General features: G+C 39.0%; 1 protein-coding gene across 4 annotated transcripts; it reads left to right on the plus strand.

Moving 5' to 3' along the window:
- The first annotated feature begins 640 nt into the window (after nt 1-640).
- On the plus strand, nt 641-11,556 carry SPIC (Spi-C transcription factor). 4 transcript variants are annotated; one of them, XM_059186655.1, is made up of 7 exons: nt 658-711; nt 1,747-1,858; nt 2,288-2,313; nt 3,427-3,523; nt 4,255-4,367; nt 6,236-6,344; nt 10,052-11,556. In XM_059186655.1, exons 3-7 carry the CDS (start codon nt 2,311-2,313, stop codon nt 10,477-10,479), a joined length of 750 nt encoding a protein of 249 aa, XP_059042638.1. In that variant the 5' UTR covers nt 658-711; nt 1,747-1,858; nt 2,288-2,310; the 3' UTR covers nt 10,480-11,556. The 4 variants fall into 4 exon arrangements, with proteins under 4 accessions (XP_059042637.1, XP_059042640.1, XP_059042638.1 ...); XM_059186656.1 differs by having other exon boundaries at nt 3,430-3,523; XM_059186654.1 differs by lacking the exon at nt 1,747-1,858 and having other exon boundaries at nt 641-711.
- Nucleotides 11,557-19,403: the final 7,847 nt, after the last annotated feature.

The following is a 19,403-nucleotide window of genomic DNA, read 5'->3' on the forward strand; positions in this document are numbered from 1 at the left end:
GGACTTCTCTGCAAATCCGCAGATTCAAGTGTATCCCAGATCACCAGGCATGAGCCATTCCTGACTGTTGGGGAGCCTCTGCTGGATTTAGGTATGCAAGGAAGACCATAGCAATGGACTCCACTTCCTGCTCCTAAAATAAATTGTGGTAAATGAGGGTAAGGTTGGGATGAGGAGCCGGAGCACAAGAGCGGGAGCCTTTAGGATCTCTTAAGACGATGGGTAGGAGTGAAGAGGTTTGAAAGGAAGGCCAGAGTGAAGGGAAGGCCAGAGTGAAGGGAAGGCCAGAGTGAAGGTTGTTTATAGTCCCGGCAAGAAAAGCAATATAGGATCTAGAATCAGGGGAAAAACAGGAACAAAAAGGGATGAACGAGAGTTGTGCAGGTCAGAGGTTTCCAGTGTGTTTGCGGGGTCCAGAGGTGCTGCAGTTAATGCTGAGCGGGATTCATGGGGTCTATTTGGATGCTTTTGGCCCAGGGGATATCAACTTCTACGTGTTTCTTCAAAATAATAGCCCCTGGAGTCTGTTGGCCGTATCATGAAATAGAAATCGTGAGTACACTGTATCTTTTAAAAAAAATCCCCTTTTGTAGCACTTCCTTAAAAACAGCTATTTAATGCAACTCTGCCAGTGAGTTCTTGACAGTTCTGTCTTAACGATTCTGATATTAATGAAACATCTACTTTGTAAAGAGCTGAAGTGTCTTCCTGGTAAGTGTTTAGCTTCTGATTCTCAAAATACCTTGTGCTAATTTTCTCCTTTGGCCTAAAGAATGTTTCTTGTATCAACTGTTCAGATACAAGAAAGATTAAGCAATTGAAGTAATCAATAGCGTTTTTGAGCTTTTTTTTTCCCTTTGGGTTTGCTACTTTTAAGAGTTGCGATAGTTGTGTTTTGTCGTGTATTTTAGTCCAAGTTATTTAAGTATTTGATTGAAAGTACACCATTCATGTATTTGCTGTAGTGCATATGAGTTGAGGCATAATTAATTGAAAGTTCATTGACTTGCCTTTTTACAAAAACACATATACTGATAATATTTATTAGGGATCATAGCCCAGGCAGTGATTTATGGGTTTTCTTTATTTTTTTTCTCTTAAGTTTTTGCTAAATTGTTCAACATTTCTCACATAGGAAGCTGTCTTCCAGCTTTTTTGAGATATAATTGACATAAAAGAAAGTGTAAGTTTAAGGTGGAAAATGTGATACTCTGACATGCAAATATATTATGAAATGGTAACCACAGTAAGGTTAGTTAACACTGTTAACCTCACATAGTTGACTTTGTTTTTAGGGATTTTTTTTTTCCTCACATTTTCTTTTAACTGACTGGTATAGTGATTTCGAAGAGCTGAATAGAATGTTAGTGTCTGATGTATTATACTGATGTAATTATTATATTGATGGATATGTATAATAGTGTATTGGATTAAATCATCTCTGTATTCTGTAGTGTTAACAGGCTCACTGCATTGGTGGGATAAATGATAATGTGTAAACAGTTGCTTGTGCTAAATAAAAAAATAAGCAATTATGCCCCCCCATGCTCTTTCTTGTTATGTAGATATGTTTTTAGTCTGCAGAATGTTAATCTTTTTTAAAAAACCATTTAATGTTGGTTTTTTTTTTTTTAAATCACTGTTTGTTTAGAACAGAATCTAACAGGGATTAGAAAGTAGATCAGGGTTCCTATCTTTTCTAGTGAATGGATGGGTTTTACAGGGTAAATTTTATTTGTAATGTAGATTCACATTTCAAGAGAGAGAAAGCCTTTCTTCACCAGATTCTCAGTAGGCTGACACGAGAAAGACTGAGGGGAAAAAACCCACAACATTATAAATGGAGAGCTATGCTAAGGTAAAAAGGTTTCTGATTTTCAGAATTTTTAAATAACTTTTCTTTTTAAGAATTTATTACACCCAATGTGAGGCTCAAGCTCAAAACACCGAGATCAAGAGTCCCCTTCTGACCCAGCCAGTCAGACGCCCCTTAAATACTTTAATTATAAATACTCTTCTCAGTAATTTTTATTAAAACTCTCTTACAAGTTAAACAACTTTAGGTAATTAACCCTGTTGAGCTACTTTTAACATTTAAAAAGTTTTGTAATAATTAAAAAAAAATGTTTGTAGGAGATTTTGTAAGAAGAAAAATGTGTACTCATTAAAGAGACTTCGGATGGTACTTTGGTTTTTAAATGGTATCTTCAGAAAATATTTTGAGTAAGAGCTTTTAATTCAGAGGCAAATTAAATACACTACTAATTTTTTTATTAATCTTTTTCAGAATTGCCGATATATTAATGAAGCATGGTAAGTTGTCATTTTCCAGTCTTCCCTTGGATGATTTGGAGGATGAGCATCTCTTGAAGGATCAGTATCCTCCATTTTGAAAGTAATCTGTGGTTCGGATTATAAGGGTATGAAATGGTTTGCAGAACCGTTTAATATGGGGGCACCTGTGTGGTTCAGTGGGTTAAGGGTCCAACTCCTGGTTGCAGGTTGGGTCATGGTCTGGAGGTGGAATCAAGCCCTGCATCGGGTTCGTGCTCAGTATGGAATCTGCATCAGATTCTCCCTCCCTCCCCCTTTGCCCCTCCCTGCTCACACACTCTCTGTGTCTCTATCTCAAATACATAAAAGTTAAAAAAAAAAAAAAAGTTTAATTCTATGTCTCAGGGATATGTTTTTGAAATGAAGAGCATTTGCATTTTAAGTACCGATTCAGATTGTTCTGTGAAAGATAGTTCTTTTGTTTGTTCGTTTTTGTATTTGTTTTTTAATTTTTTCTTTTCAGCGTAACAATTCACAGTTTTTGCACCACACCCAGTGCTCCATGCAATACGCTCCCTCCCTAATACCCACCACCTGGTTCCCCCAACCTCCCACCACCCCCCTGCCCCTTCAAAACCCTCAGGTTGTTTTTCAGAGTCCATAGTGTCTCAGGGCTCACCTCCCCTTCCAATTTCCCGCAACTCCCTTCTCCTCGCCATCTCCCCTTGTCCTCTGTGTTATTTGTTATGCTCCACAAATAAGTGAAACCATATGACAATTGACACTCTGCTTGACTTATTTCTTGATCCCTTTTTCCAAATCCGTCTCCTGCAATACAACTCCTACTAAACTTGTAAGAGAATGTTAAATACTGTTTCATAGAATGAGGACTGTTCTCTAAATACTAGATGTTACAGAGCAGTGGATTTCAACCAGGGTTGAGAGAGTGCTGCTGCCATCCAGTGAGTGGGTGGAGACCAGGGATGCTTCTAGATTTTCTGCCGGGCACACAACAGCCCCCTGCAGTAACGACTTAGCCAAACTCGGGTATCAGTAGTGTCGTGGGTGAGAAACCACCCTTTACAGTAGAAAGATGAAGTTCAATTGATAATTTCTTGATAATTTCATAACTTGAGGATTCTGCCTTTCTAGCAGTCCTGCACTGAACAAGACAAGCTGGGACAAGCCTTTGAAGATGCTTTTGAGGTACTGAGGCAGCATTCAACGGGAGATCTTCAATACTCCCCAGGTACAGTGTCAGTCAGCTGCTTTCGGTACATCAAATGCCTTCTTCATCACACAGACACACAAATAATTGTAACAGAGAAGAGCATTTTTATCTAGTGCATCTAAGGTTTATTCTAACAGGCGAAAAGCTTGCAGGGTTAAACCCTAGCTTATGTAAATTTAAAGTGTCACATCTGAAAATGCAAAGAATCTAGAGAAAGACATTCCACATAGGAAAACTAGCACATAAAATACTAGTACATAAAAAAAAATACTAGCACTATTAAGTATATCTGGTTGATATTTATCTAATAATTTTAACTGTTTGGAGTGGGCTTTTTGGTTATTCTAATTTATTTTATAGACCTTCCATACAGGAGATACTCTATTCAGGAGAATATTCTTTTCTTTGAGAGTAAATTCTTACTGTTCCTACTGTAGATAGTGTAGGTGAAGTATAGGTATCTTGCCTCTTGAGGGAACACATGATGTGGTAAGTTCCAAGATAAAAGAAATCATGGGGTCTCTGCTTGCAAGGAACATGTGCTCCAGTAAGGGAAATGGGATATGAAAAAGAAGACTGTGATACCAACATAATGCAATAAACACAGGGAAATACAAAGTTGTAGAGAACACATCATGAAGCAACCACATACATAAGTATATATGCGTATATAAACATACATACATTAGGCACACACACACAGTTATAGACTTTGACTTCTGGAGTTTCTTTCTCTGTTTTTAAATTAGATTACAAAAATTACCTGGCTTTCATCAACCACTGCTCTCAAGTCAGAGGAAATTCCACCTGCTATGGTATGCTGCCTACAGAGGAACCTGTCTATAATTGGAGAACAGTAATAGTGAGTACATGTACCAGTAGATCATCTCCCGGTATCAGGCAAATTCCCTCTTCACACCTGCGTTCCACTTGGTGTATGCTCGCTGAAACCCAGCTTAGAGGCAGCTGGGCAGAGAAAGCTCACAGACATCAGTGGTGTAAATTGGACCTCATGGGTGGTCCTTGGTAATGCTGTCAAGAAGGAAACTGCCGTCGGTCATTGCTTTTCACCCAGCATCAGGGTTTGAATGACTTCTACAAGGAGGTGTTTTTAGGGTTCTTATATTACTGCTTCTTGTCCATTTGGAAAATTGAAAAATAATATGGTTCCCCTAAAAGCCATAGGGCAAAGGCCAAACTTCCCCTGCATTCGCTTTACCTATAATCTTGTATTAACCTGTTCTGTTGCCCTTTCTAAACGCAGAGCTAGCTACATCCCCCTGTAAACAAAGTGTTCCCACCATTTATCTCTCTATTCATGTGTTCTTTGTATTACTACTTTTTTAAAAATTGTATTTATTTGACAGACCACAAGTAGGCAGAGAGGCAGGCAGAGAGAGGCGGGGGGAAGCAGGCTCCCTGTTGAGCAGAAAACCCAATGCGACCCTGGGATCATGATCTGAGCCAAAGGCAAAGGCTTGAACCCACTGAGCCACCCAGGCGCCCCTCTTTTTTTTTTTTTTCTTTAAAAGATTTATTTCCTTATTTGAGAGAGAGAGTGGGGCAAGGGGTAGAGGGAAAGCAGAAAGAAACTCAAGGAGACTCTCCTGAGCACAGAGCCTTGTAAGAGCCTAATACAAGGCTCAGTCCCATGATCCAGAACACATGACCTGAACCAAAACCAAGAGCGTTAAAAACTTAATGGATTGGGGGCGCCTGGGTGGCTCAGTGGGTTGAGCCGCTGCCTTGGGCTCGGGTCATGATCCCGGGGTTCTGGGATTGAGCCCTGCGGCAGCGGCTTAACCCACTGAGCCACCCAGGTGCCCCAATGCCAGCTATCTTAATGTGGTGCAGTATAAATATGAAATGGTTTTTTTCTTTTCTTTCTTTTCGTTTCTTTTTTTTCCAGTCACTACTTTCAACCATGCTATGTCAGATGTCCTCTTCCTGACCCTCTAAATTGTTCCATTAGGGCCTTTCCACAAGACATTTCTTTGAACAGGGAATTTAGGTTCCAGCTTAACCTCTTCTACCTCCGCTTGGGGTTACCAGGTGAAATACAGCAGTATTTTTATTTGCTGAATCTGGCAACCCTGCTTCCTCTTCAACTTCCAGTCCCTAGGACATATCCCAGCATCTATGGTTGGGGACTTCTTGCCTGCTGGGAAGCCTCTTACATGGGATATGTTGGGGTGGTTCAAGTCATCTTCATTAGATGACCCCATGAAGACCTACATTTGCTTTCTGAATGTAATGGTAAGAGTTCGAGCTGCTTCCGCCTGTCCCCTCTCTTGGCTGTGCCCTTCCTTGGCTGCCATCTTTCTCCCTTTGTTTCTTCTTGCCCAGATGGACATCCAACAGAGGAGTGAAAGCCCATCTTCCCCTTTGTGCTGGCACTTCAAGTTTGTACTAATAATTCTTCAAAGTTTTCCTTTCTCACTGGTATATTTAGGGATAAGGGAGGAAGCAAGTCCCTCCTCTTTCTCATAGGAAGGGGATTGTATGAAAGTCTTCACAGGGCCAAAGAGTAGCTTCTGCCCCTTGGTCTTCTCTCCATGTGGGCTTGAGGCTAGTTCTGCTCTGGGAGATAAATCTGGCTGCAGTTGAGGATTCTGCTTTTTAGAATTTGGGAGATGCTTAGCACTCTTTTTGTCCTCAGCTTTTGCCTTTAGCCATCAGCTGGGGCCACATGGAAAGTCCCACTAACATCCTGCTGCATTATTTATATAGAACAGTGCTGCGGACCTCTATTTTGAAGGAAATACTCATCCATCTCTGCCAAACATCCCTGAAAATCAGATGGTACAACCTGCTGTTCTCCATCAAAAGGGAGGAAAAGGTATGTGGATCCATCAGTCTTTTTTAAATTTAATTTAATTTATTTATTTGATAGAGATCACAAGTAGGCAGAAAGGCAGGTAGAGAGAGAGGAAGGGAAAGCAGGCTCCCTGCTGAGCAGAGAGCCCAATGCAGGGCTCAATCCCAGGACCCTGAGACCATGACCTGAGCCAAAGGCAGAGGCTTTAACCCACTGAGCCACCCAGGTGCCCTGATCCATCAGTCTTTCTATAGGTAAAAGAACCAAATCATCTTCAAAGACACTTTAAAGGGATTTCATACCTGAATTTCGAACTGTGTTTGCAAAATACTCTAGTACTGTAATTAAGAATAATTGACCTCTGACAGGCTGAGCCACTCCAAGCCACTCATCTTGGGTGAGGATTCCCCTTGCTTCATAGAAATGTGAAGCTGTAGAGTGTCACTTCACTCAAGTAAATCTGTATTCATGAATAATGTGTCTATATTTGGGGTGTAGAAAGGGAAACTTTTCCATTAGTTGTTTTAGCAGTCTTAACACTAATTGTGAAGGGCTTGGTATGGAAGTTATTTTCTCCATTACGTTTCCTGCAAATGAAGTTTCATCATAATTCAGTATTTCATAAACTTGAAATCCTGATTTCATAAATTTAAGCTGATGGTGATCTCACCCAACAGATGGGTAAAGTGATAAAGCAGGATAGTAGCTTCTATGTTGCCATATGTTATTGGATTGAGTACAAATTGGTACAAAGTTTTGAAAGGCCGTTTGGCAATAACTACCAAAATTCAAATGTTAATATCTTTTGACTCTTAGGGACTACATAACTGAGTGAGTGTGAACTCTGGGTTAATTGTGTGAGCCTGGGAAAATGACTTAACCTTTTGTACCACAGTGTCCTCATTCAAAGAACAAATAATGATAATTGTACAAAGATTGTAATGACTGTAAAAATTAAATGAGGAAGTCCATGTAAAGCATTACATTCACAGCTTGGCTCTGGATTATTTCTCATAATACTGTAGGGTGTGTGTGTGTGTGTACACATGTGTACCCAATATACATTAGGATGTTCCTTACAATGTTTGTTAAAGGAAAAGAATGGAACCTGTTTACTGCATCGGTATATAAGGTACAGAGAAGTGTAAGATGCATCATAATTTTACAATGAAATTGTTTTTAATGATACTTTATCACAGTTTCTAAATTATTTTCAGTAAATTTTTTTTGAAAAACTACTTTCGTTCCTATGTCTGCATCCTAGCATACTGTATCCTAGAACAAAATTTTAAATATTCAGCAATAATCTAGCAAGGGAATAAGGCATAAAATCACACACGTAAAATAAATCTGTATCACTGGATTTTTGTATTGAATATTGAACTATTACTAGTAGTAATTTAATACAAGGAGAATATTACTTCTACCTCTGTCCAAGTGTTTAGCTTGTCACTATTATTATTTTTTAACTAAAAACCTGTATCTTTTCTTTGATGTTTTATGGTGTAAAGCTTTGCCAGTATGGGACATAACACCCATAATTTTTGGTTTTTGAAGTTTCTTCTTCCACCTGAAATTTTGAAATTACTTGGGGAGTCATTATCCAGAGAAAAATAGTACACGTATAAAACAGAACACAGAGCTGTTAAAAGGCGTGAAGGCATATCTTACGTGTTGATAAAGAACTCTTTTTTTTTTTTAAGATTTTATTTATTTGACAGAGAGAGATCACAAGTAGGTAGAGAGGCAGGCAGAGAGAGAGAGAGGAGGAAGCAGGCTCCCCGCTGAGCAGAGAGCCCGATGCGGGACTCGATCCCAGGACCCCAAGATCACGACCTGAGCCGAAGGCAGCAGCTTAACCCACTGAGCCACCCAGGCGCCCTGATAAAGAACTCTTAAAGTACAGTTTTTGGTTTTAATCCTTTTTAATTCCATGATTTAAAAGTAGTAATGCACATTATTAAAAGTTCACAGAATTCAGAAATTCACAAGGAATAAGTGGAAATGTTCTTCTTTCTTTCCATGATATGTCCCAGAAGTAACCGTTGTTACTTCAACAGCTGAGTATTTTACCCATCTGTAGCTAATTTCTGATTGTTCTCTGACTTAATGATCTATTACTTACTGAAAAAGCAAAATAATATGATACCTCTGACATTTTTAAAAGATATGCATATGTTTATGTGCAAATTTTTTTAATTTTAAAAACACGTATGAGAATAGACTGGAATTTTACTTTCACTATGCTTCTGTTTGAATCTTTTACTCTGAGCGCATGATACTTTTTAAAATAAGTTTCAGTACTTCTTTCAAAACTGAAAACATTTTAAAAGGTGAGGATCCATTATTGTTTGACCACTGGATAAGAGACAAAGTTTATTTAAGGCTGTGACTTTCAATTCATGATGTGTTTTTTGGTAAGTCCCTTTCATTTCTTAATTTGTAATTTCAAGATAATATAAAGCAAAAAGATAATCTTCTTAAAAACCTTTGAGGTTTTGGGATGAATGATGATTGATGCAAGAGTGTTACTCCCCAGAGACTGTTCAAAGCAGTTTGGGAATCCACTATTCCACACTCTCGAGGGGAAAAGGGAATTCGGCTGTGGTTATGTTAAGCTATTGGCAGATCTGATGAGGCATCGTATTTACAGGCCAATTCAGAAGTCACAAAATGGGCTGTCCCCCTTGGTTCTCTGTTAGGCCAAAGACATTCAGTCAACTGAACAAAAATCAAAGTAAATCCTCCTAAAGTTTTCTGTCTAGACATTATGAAATATAAAGGACTATATTCCGAAAGAGGGAAAAACTCTGGTAGTGCCATTTTATTTCACAGCAATGAAAAAATCATAGTACCCATTGTTAACTGCTCATAAATGATACCAGAATGTCATGAAGATGGCAGTAAAGGTGGCTTCTCCATTCCATTTTCTTCTGTCTGCTCTTTCTCGGGCACCTGAGTGGCTCAGTGGGTTAGGCCGCTGCCTTCGGCTCCGGCTGTGATCTCGGGGTCCCGGGATCGACTCCCGAGAGTCCTGGGCTCTCGGCTCAGCAGGGAGCCTGCTTCCTCCTCTCTCTCTCTGCCTGCCTCTATGCCTACTTGTGATCTCTGTCAAATAAGTAAATAAAATCTTTGAAAAAAAAATTCTCTTCTGCTCTTTCTCATTTCACATAACTAGGTAGAGCCACGGTTTTTGTCTTTTTTTTTTTTTAAATCTAAGTCTTCGATATTAGTTTCACTAACACTACTTTATATTTGAATACTATTTTGCATTTTTTAAAAAATACATTCACATTCCTTACCTCATTTGACTTAACTCATTTGAATAAAGCCCTTTCAAATGATTTGCTTTGTGAAAATGGCTTTTGAGGCTTCACTTTACTTAAAACCACTAAACTTCGCAGTTCATTTTCTCAGTTTTGTTGTTCTAAAATATGACCTGGAATGGGTAGTCAAGATTTAATTGCGAAGAAAGATCCCCTCACAGAGGGTAGATTCGGATAAAGAGGCATCAGGCTTCTGTTTTCCAGTAAAGGACAGTACAAAATTTTTTAAACATCCCCAACAAAGTATGGTCCAACTGAAACTTCAGTAGGGCCCCAAACAGATGTCTGACTTTGAAGTCCCAATGCAGCTTTTGAGTTTTGTAGCCACTCAACAGACCCTACCTGAGAATGTTCTTTGTGTGTAGCCACGGTGGAATATGACATTGTTTTTCTCCATTTTAGGCAGGAAGAAGCTCCGACTGTTCGAATACCTTCATGAATCCCTGTGTAATCCTGAGATGGCATCTTGTATTCAGTGGGTAGATAAAACCAAAGGCATCTTCCAGTTTGTGTCAAAAAACAAAGAAAAACTTGCCCAACTTTGGGGGAAAAGAAAAGGCAATCGGAAGACCATGACTTACCAGAAAATGGCCAGAGCACTGAGGAATTATGGAAGAACTGGGGAAGTCACTAAAATCCGGAGAAAGCTAACTTACCAGTTCAGTGAGGCCATTCTCCAAAGACTCTCTCCATCTTATTTCTTAGAAAAAGAGTTCTTCTACTCGCCGTATGTTCAACCTGAGCAAGGCTTTCTCAGCTTCAGTAACTGGAATGCAAATTATAATTGTCCATACGCTGATTACCATGAGCTAAGTCACCCTGATTGCTAAATACGCTATATTTCATGATTTCCTGACATCAGCAATCTGTACCAGTTTCAGGATTTTTCTCTTAAATGCTGGAGAGGGAAAAACAATGAACGTCATTGTTTCTAATCTTTTACTAAATGGTTTATAATCTATACAGACTTTGTGAAAAAAATCTACCAGTGAACAACTTTTAAATGTCCAGCCCCATTTGAAAATACAAACTAAATGCCCTCACTCTTACTGTTTATGCAGTACTTCTAGGTAAACAATGCTAGTAGAGATGATTTGATCTATATAGATTTAAATGTTTTCCTGTCATAAACTCAGGCAAAAAAAAAAAAAAAAAGTCTAATGTATTATCTGATAGCTTTAGCGACAGCAAAATAATTGCACATGATAGTCTTCATGCTAAAGTACATTTATGACTTTCAAAACTTTATTTTCACTGCACTTCAGACTTCATGGTCTGCAACTCTGTGGCGCTAAAAAAATGATCTAAGGAAAATGCCACCTACCTTAATGATAGAACTCCAAAGTTTATACTTCCCACACATCATTTCCTGGCATCTCTGTGGTGGGGTAGATCCAGAAGCCAAGATTTCTTGCTATCCTGCCACTCAGCCACAAGAAGGTGCTCTTGCCTTGTTATCTCTGGTCTAACTTTGGAAAACTGGACTTCCTCCTCCCTTAAACTAGCCCAGCTAAGATCAGGCTGGGAAAATTGGAGAAAAAGATAAAAGGATAGAGGCTAGCAGATAAATCCAGGGAGGAAACGGGACTTGAAAGCTATGGTTTATTCTGAGCATTCCATTAGGAATGAAAAAAGAAACCCTGTTTCTTAACTTCCTGCTTGGCAGATTGATTTGTATCCCATCTGTATTGCCATGATGGAGGAGAGCTTCCTAGACTGTATGGGCCATCTTCAGTCCAGGCCAAGAGCTTCCTGGAGCCCACCCAGTTTATAATTTGTTACCATTGCCCTTTTTCTTTGTGTCTTTCAGGGATTCTTTAAAAATGGCAGACTAAATGAAGGTAATGATATTGGCTATCTGCACATGTAGTCTGGCCTTCTGGAATAAACTGAATGTTTGCATCTTTCCCAAAGTATGTTGAAACCTAATCCCTAGTGTGATGATTTTTGGAGGCAGGCTCTTTGGAAGGAAGAGCTCTCACAAATGGGTGTAGTGCCTTGAGAAGAGGCCCAGAGAGCTTCCTCGCCCCTTCTGCCTTGCGAGGACATATGACGGCCTCCTGTGAACCAGGAAGCAGGCTCTTAGAGACACTGAATGTGCTGGTACCCTGATCTTGGACTTCCCAGGTTCTTGTCTTGGTTATAAGACACCCAGTTTACGGTATTCTGTTACAGCAGCCCAGAGGAACTGAGATGACTGTTCAATCATGCTAACCTTAAAAAGTAGGACCTAGCATTTATGTTCATTCTCTGCAAAGAAATACGCTCTGTAAATACAAATTTTACCAGACGTCGCAAAGAGGAAATGGTGAAGAGGTTTCACCACACAGCTCATTTGGCAAATAACTTAATAAAATTGTATTAACATTTTCTCTCCAAAGTCCTACCTACACCCAATGCCAGCTTGAAGGGTTCATCTTGCCAATTCTCCAAAAAGCCTCCAGTCAGCCCTGATTCCATCTGTATTCTGCAGAGTAGATTTCTCTTTGGCAGAAATCTGGGCTCTGCTTTTTACAAAAGTGGGCTGACCAAAAGCCATTTTAGTAGGTTGGTCCTTAAAGACCTGTTCATTCCTGCTGCTCAAACACTAAAACCTCCATACATTGTATGACACGTACCATACTTGAAACAGGGTGTTACTCCCTGTCACCACCCAAGGACCGGGGAGAGAGACTTGTTAGACTCTATTGTGGTCGGTCTTTTCCTGGTATATGGTATCCCAGTCTGTCCTTTGGTCACAGTCATCTGGCTGAATGACTCAGTTGAACTCTTCTCTGGTGAGCTGTGTTGTTAAGTGAAAGACAGGGCTGCTTCTGTTGTGAAACCTCAGTTCTATCAATGTGGATTTGTAAGTTTTATTAATACTTAACTAAAGTTTACCAAATACCTTACTGAAGAGCAATTTATTGGTTGGGCTCATACGGTGTTGTGAAGTATGTCAAGTGCATCAGTGTGGCAGCATTAGTTACATCTAACCTGTACAGACTGATGGATACATCCACTTAACCATTGTCTAAATGATGATACAGCATCTCATAACTGGTTTTTCCAAAGCCCACCTTGAACATCGCTTGAAATGAATCATACAGTTCGTATCCTTCTGCATTTGCTTTTGTTCCTTTTAATATATTGATGTTCATCAGTGTTGCTGGATATGAGGAATTTATTATTTTTCATTGCTTTTAGTTCCTTATTTTTAAAGGACTGTGCCTGAAATCAATCTCTCAATCTCCAGAGTTTACAAAAATTATACAAATACAATTACACAATTACAATTACACAGTTATAAAAGGGGCCCTGAATATTTTCAGATTCACATTGATTCACATGAATATTTTCATAGTCACATGTCTTATTATCAGACATGATGCCAGCCCTTCACGAGAGTTGGAGTGTTGTACACAGTCTCATAATCACAATTTATATTTAGATGTTTTGGTTCATATATTTTTACCTAACTCATGTATAATTTGGATGGAATTTCAGTGTGTATTTTGATGGTACAGGCTCTTGATAATGATACTGTAAAATAAGCTTAAAGCAATTTACTACTTTTTCGTGAATTGGTGAAAGTTATATTTTTGACAACTGAAAACCATTTCTTCCAAGTTTCCTGCCCCTCATTTCAAAGCTGGGGATACTCTGCCTTTGCAATATTAGTTTGGATTTGATGGGTGGCTGCTGCTTTAATTTAAACCTGGGTGGATTTTAAAAGCAGTGGGTAGTTACTTAGGAAAAAAAGGGGCTGCGGGTAGGGATTGTGAGTGCTTTGCCAGGCAAGCACAGCGAGGCATCCCATGAATATGTGAAATACACTACCTCAAGGAGTGTCGGGAGCAGCCCTAACTTAGCTTGGCCATGAACCAATTAAATAAAGGACTAAATGTGGAAGAAGAATGTAGAGCATCTAGGTTTTTTTCAGTAGTGGGCCCCAGAATCAGAAATCCAAATACAGAGAGCACATGAATGTATCCATGGTCAGATAAATGAACAATACATGTCAAAGAAATAGATGTGGTTCAAATACGAGAAGTTTGCAAATTATGCAAGAACAAAGCTTTGTACAACACTTGGATGTGCTATCAGAGAGAGCTTTATCTTCAACAGCTGTGGGAGTTCGTGAAGATTCTCTTTGATAAGCACACTCATCCAGGATTTGTAGTAGGGAATTAATCAACAAAAGGCTAGTGAGTTCATAGGCAGCTTAAGTGAACAATTTCCTGTAATCAACACTTTATAATGTAGGTGAACAAGTACAATTTTAACAATCATGCTTTACATAAGTAATTAAATTACCGTAATTTATGTGATGAAAGATGACATTTACAAGTTTTAGAGTGACTCTGCTACCTTTTGGAAAACTTCGTTTCTTATCAACTCTTAGTAAAAGGGAGACTTGTTGGAATGGGCTATGGGCTATGGGCTATGGGCTTCCAAGTAATGAAAGCCTTTGACTCAAACTAGTTTAAGAAAGAAAATTTACTGTCTCACAGATCAAGAAGTCCAAATGAAAAAGAGTAGGCTACAACTGTGATACATTATTGTTCTGGCTTTGTTTTCTGATGAGTCTTTGGTTATGCTTTCTTGCCATTGGCCTTATCCTCAGGTTTGCTACAAGTAAAGTGACTACTGCATTCCGGTTCTGTCAGCACAGCAATGTCCACCAACAGAAAGAGCCACTTAATCTAGTTCCCTCTTTGCAGTTGGGGAAATTTTCCAGAACCCCCCTAAAACATCTATTGTCCATACCTGCGATCCCTGCTCAATCCTGAGTCATTGACTGGCAAGGGAAAGAGACCATTGAGAATGGCTCAGACCAAATGGAATTTAATTCTGGAAGAGGAAAATGATCCCTTGAGTCCATGAAGAGAGGGATTAATACCTGAATAAAACTGGTGTTTTGCCTGAAAGGAGAGAGTAAAGATATTGAGTAGAAAACCAACAATGTTTGCTGTAGTCCACTTCTCTGATTGCCCGATATCTCTACATACACTTAAAAGGTGTTCAGGCCTTTGTTGAAATTATTCACGTACTCCCTGAGAGGACGTAATCTTAAGTTTCATCAGGTTACTACATGCAAGTCCAGGATTGTTGGGTAATGCAGTTTTAACACCATTTTTTAGTCATGGTAAGAGTGTCATCAAAGAGATAATTTATTGCACTCCAACAGTTCCAAGAGAGAGTATACATCTTGCCAAGGTGGCTTCGTGGAGAAGTACGTGGGTCAGTCATGAGGCAGATGGGAGGGGGACTATGGGCAAGAGGTTTTATTGTGGTTTCTGCAAGAAGAAATGGATGAGGCAGGTGAACAGGTTTAAGGTTGGCTGTTTTGAATAATTCAGTGGCCAAAGAGGCTTCCCCTAGTTGCCTGGTACCTGGCCCTGGGATGTTTAGGATGGGTATAGTGACCCAGGGTATGAGAACCCTACAAGGAAAGCAGTTGGGGTGTAGACTCTGGATTGATTGACTTGTGTTTAAAAGTCACACCCTAGGGAGGATTCCTGGAGGGGGGTGGAGAAGGTAACAAGGCAGGCAATTTGCCAAGGCAAGGTAACTCGGGCCTATTACCGGGTTGTCCAGAGCCAGGTCTGGCATATGCATGCAGGGCAGATGTTAAAGCATCAAGTTTACAGAAGCTAGAAGCATGTTCATTTGTCTCCTCTGATCCATTACTGTGTTTGCTCTTCATGGTTCAACAGTAGACTATAATACACAGTCTGATTGGGAAAGGGCAAGAGCAGAAAACCACTTCCCTATAACACATATATTACCCAGACTACACAGGGATGGTGAGACTCCTGCCTGGGAGAGGAGTGAGTCCCTCTCAGTCAATGAGGTTGAACGTCTTTCTACTCTACAGGGAATGCCCTTCATCCTGTCTTTCATGATCCCTGGTTCTGCCTCTTGGAATAATCTCCCAGTTTATTTTTCCTATGGTCGTTATCTGAAATAGGCATTTGAAAGATTTATTTTCTTAGTACCGAGGAGCAGTGTGTTGAGAAGTCTGGCATTTGCCAATTGCACATTTTCGCATTTGCTGCCGACAACACCCTACTTCCTGATACTGAATTTTGAACTCTTTGGGTTGTAGCTAGCTGAAATCAGCTTTGAAGCTTTACCTCACTGAAGTATTCACTAGGCTGCATTAAGAGATAACTGGCTTACAGAATTTCTGAGGAAGCTGGAAAGTAAGCAGCCAGACGTAAAACCCTAACCACTTCAAAGACCTGGCCAAGTGAGGACATCACATAACACTGCCGGTGTTACCAGTTACTGGATGCCTCAACTTACGTCATCTCATCTCACATGTCACTGAAAGAGCTACCATAGCAACACAATTGCCCCCAGAAACTATCTTGCTGCAACTGCCATTGCATTCAGAGATGGTTGTCTACCATTCCTGCTTCCATAAATCACGAGATTCCCCATTCAAATTTTGGGAAGGGAACAACTTCTTGGCTCATCCTTGGCCAAGTGTCCATACTTGACTGCAAAGAAAGCTAGAAAAGTGATTATCTGGAACTTTAAATTCTTATAGTGGGAGATTGTTTCTGCATCCTATCAAGACAAGGTCAAAAATTCCCCAAACATAGAATGGGGTTCAGATGCTGGCCAGCCAAAAGAATGACAAAAGTTCATTAGAATTTTTAACTACAGTAACAAGGATCAGAGCATGTATAGTTTAATTTTAAAGACCTTTGCCCTACCTGGCAAATCTCCAGAAATGCTCTTTGTTCTTAGTACTTTTGTGCTCATAGGAATTTAAATAGTCTCTAAACAAATTTTCCTTATCTGTCTGAGAAGGCAATTTCCACACAGTATGTAAATTATCCAAACATTAAATAACATTTTCACTCACATTTCTATAACTGAAACTAACGCAAGAAATTGAAGTCTGTAATTTCTAACTTTCACAATATGGAGGCTCAATTCATATCTGTTTTCCTTTGTTCAAAGCTCTCTTGTAATGTTCCAGTTTCATGATTTAATTTCATTGGGATTAAATTTGAAGAAGTCAAAATAATCAACCAGTTACAATTAAATAAGATAACCAATACTGATTTTTCCCCAAGAGCATTTTCTGGTTACCAAAGCTTTGAGGATAAGAGGGGGTACATTAGAAGTACTCAAGCTTTAATGGACCCTTAGAAGCAGTTCTCATTTAACGACATATGCGAATTGGTAGGTACTTACCTCTGCTTCTTCATCCTGTAGTTGGAATAATGCTGAGAAATACTCTTGCTGGTCCCTATTCCCCTATTGCTAGTTCCTGGAACCATTTCTCAAAGTACTAACTTTCACATTCTTGTCTTAGTGACAGTTTCTGGAGGAGGGGAAAGACCCAATAAGAGCCATTAACTGAATCAAGTTACTTATGACACTCAGTTGTATCGGTTCTGAATGAGAGCAGTGGACCAGAAGATAGAATTTACTAGAGTGCTAGCTAGTGTGTTTGCTATCTTCTCTTTCTTCCTTTCCCTTTCTCTTTCAGACTATACTATGAATCAAGGTGGGTGTTAGCACCCCCTTTTATAATACCAGAAGAATTTAAGTATCTTTTTCTGAGGTTATCTTGCTAATGAGTGTCCCATTGTCAGTCTGAACTCAGGTTCATCTAATTCTTTCTACTACACCATAATGGCCTCTGATGTAAATACTACGTTAAGCATGCATTAATACAGGTTCTCTCCTGTGTCACTCCTAGTTCTTCATAGCATTAGCATTTTGCAGAAAAGCCTTTGCTAAAATTATTCAATACTATTAACAAAAACCATATATAAAATAACCACCTACTCGCCATCATTGTTGATGGGAGAATTTAAGAGAATTTAACAGAATTTAAGCTTCAAATAGTTCTAAAAAGTTTATAATGGGAAACAGTAGTAACCCTGCTCTAACCCTCTCTTCTTCCAGACTTGTTCACCAGAGGCAACCACTTCAAGTTTTTTGGCTATTTCTTTTATATTTATGACACGTCTAAATAAATGCTAGTGCTACTATTTCTTGGTTTCTCAACTTTAGATATTATATACTAACATTACTTGCCTGCACTTTCCTATGCTGGGCCCCCACTTAGAGGATATCAGTCTTCCTCTCATTTTGCTAAGGAATATCTTCAAATGACTCCTTTATTTATTTATTTGATTTATTATTATTTTTTAGAATGAGAGAGGGAGCAAGCAGGAGTTGGGAGGGCAGGGAAAAGGAGTGGGACAGAGAGAGAATTCTGAGCAGATTCTGCCTGCCGCAGGGCTCTATCTCACGACCCCGAGATCATGACTTGAGCCCAAACCAAGAGTGGATCGCTTAGCCAACTGAGCCACCAGTCATCCCTCAAATAACTTTTTAATATTATTTCACAATAGACTAATATTTTTAATTCATGTATATGTAAAAGATTTTCCTTTTATCCTTAGACTTGAATCATAGTGTGATTGGGTAGCGAATTAAAGGTTAAAAACCAGTTTCCTTCTGAATTTTGAAGGTATTTCTTCCTTATCTTCTACATTCACTGTTTTTTGTGACACTACAGGCCCTTGAGACAGTAGCTCCTTTTCTTTTCTTTTCTGAAACTTTGAATCCCCTTTTAATTCTAGGTATTATAAAATTTCTTAACTTGTGCCCTGCCATGGGTATCTTTAAAAATATCCCTAGCATTTATGGGCTCTTTTAAGCCTGAAAACTTAAGCTTTTCAGTTACAGGATATTTTTCTTGTTATTTCTTTGATAATTTCCACTCCACTATTTTCTCTGTCTCTCACTTTAGAGCTTCTAACCTTCAGACTCTGTGAATTGATCTTGTAAGTCTTTTTTTTTTTTTTTTCTCTTCTCTTTTTCATCTCTCTTATTCTACTTTCTGGGATATTTCTTTAACTTCGTATTCTAATTCCTTTATTCCAATTAAATTTGATTTTAGCTATTCTATTTTAAATATCCAAATGTTGGGGCACCGGGGTGGCTCAGTGGGTTAAAGCCTCTGCCTCCAGCTCAGGTCATGATCCCAGGATCCTGGGATTGAGCCCCACATGGGGTTCTCTGCTCAGCAGGGAGCCTACTTCCCCTTTCTCTGGCTGCCTCTCTGCCTGCTTGGAATCTCTGTCAAATAAACAAATAAAATCTTTAAAAAAATAAATATCCAAATGTTTTATCTTTTCTTCTGTTTCATTTTCACTGTATCTTGTTTTTATTCTATGGATGCATTATCTTCTACTATCTCCCCAAGGTTAAATATATGTTTTCTTCCATTTCCAGCATAATTTCCTATTTTTGTTCCCAAGAACTCTCCTCTATTTTTTTCCTATTTACTTTTCCTTCTGTCTTGTGTTTGTGATTTTCTTCAACTGTCTGGTGATTCTTGACTCTCCACTAATATGAAAGGCACTAAAAAGCATTTTTTTGGTGGAATTTGCTAACTATGGGCTTCACTTTAAGATTGTGTGGTTGAGAAATGGCTATTTCTTTAGGAAATCCAAATACTGTCACCTGCAAAGAAATCTTCCCAAGAGCAGTACGGCTAGGGGAGACTGACAGGCTCCTGCGGTTCTCAGAGCAGGTTGAAAAAGGATCTAAGTGTCTCACATTCGATAAGCAGATGTTCATTTAATATCAGTGTTTTTAGCTTCACATTTCACTCTACCCTCCAACCATAAATTGGAACCATTCTGATTCAATTTCTTCACATAATAAATTTATAATTTATTATATATGTAATATATAATCATATAATTTATAAGTTGGGAGAGTTACCTTTCTG

This window comes from Mustela lutreola, chromosome 8, assembly GCF_030435805.1.
Source record: "Mustela lutreola isolate mMusLut2 chromosome 8, mMusLut2.pri, whole genome shotgun sequence".
NCBI classification, from domain to species: Eukaryota; Metazoa; Chordata; class Mammalia; order Carnivora; family Mustelidae; genus Mustela; species Mustela lutreola.

What these genes read in the sequence shown, in the direction of transcription:
- SPIC (XM_059186654.1), top strand. An exon ending in AGATCTTCAATACTCCCCAG is followed by an intron (nt 3,524 to 4,254) that starts GTACAGTGTCAG and finishes TTTTTAAATTAG; the next exon opens with ATTACAAAAATTACCTGGCT. An exon ending in CCATCAAAAGGGAGGAAAAG is followed by an intron (nt 6,345 to 10,051) that starts GTATGTGGATCC and finishes TCTCCATTTTAG; the next exon opens with GCAGGAAGAAGCTCCGACTG.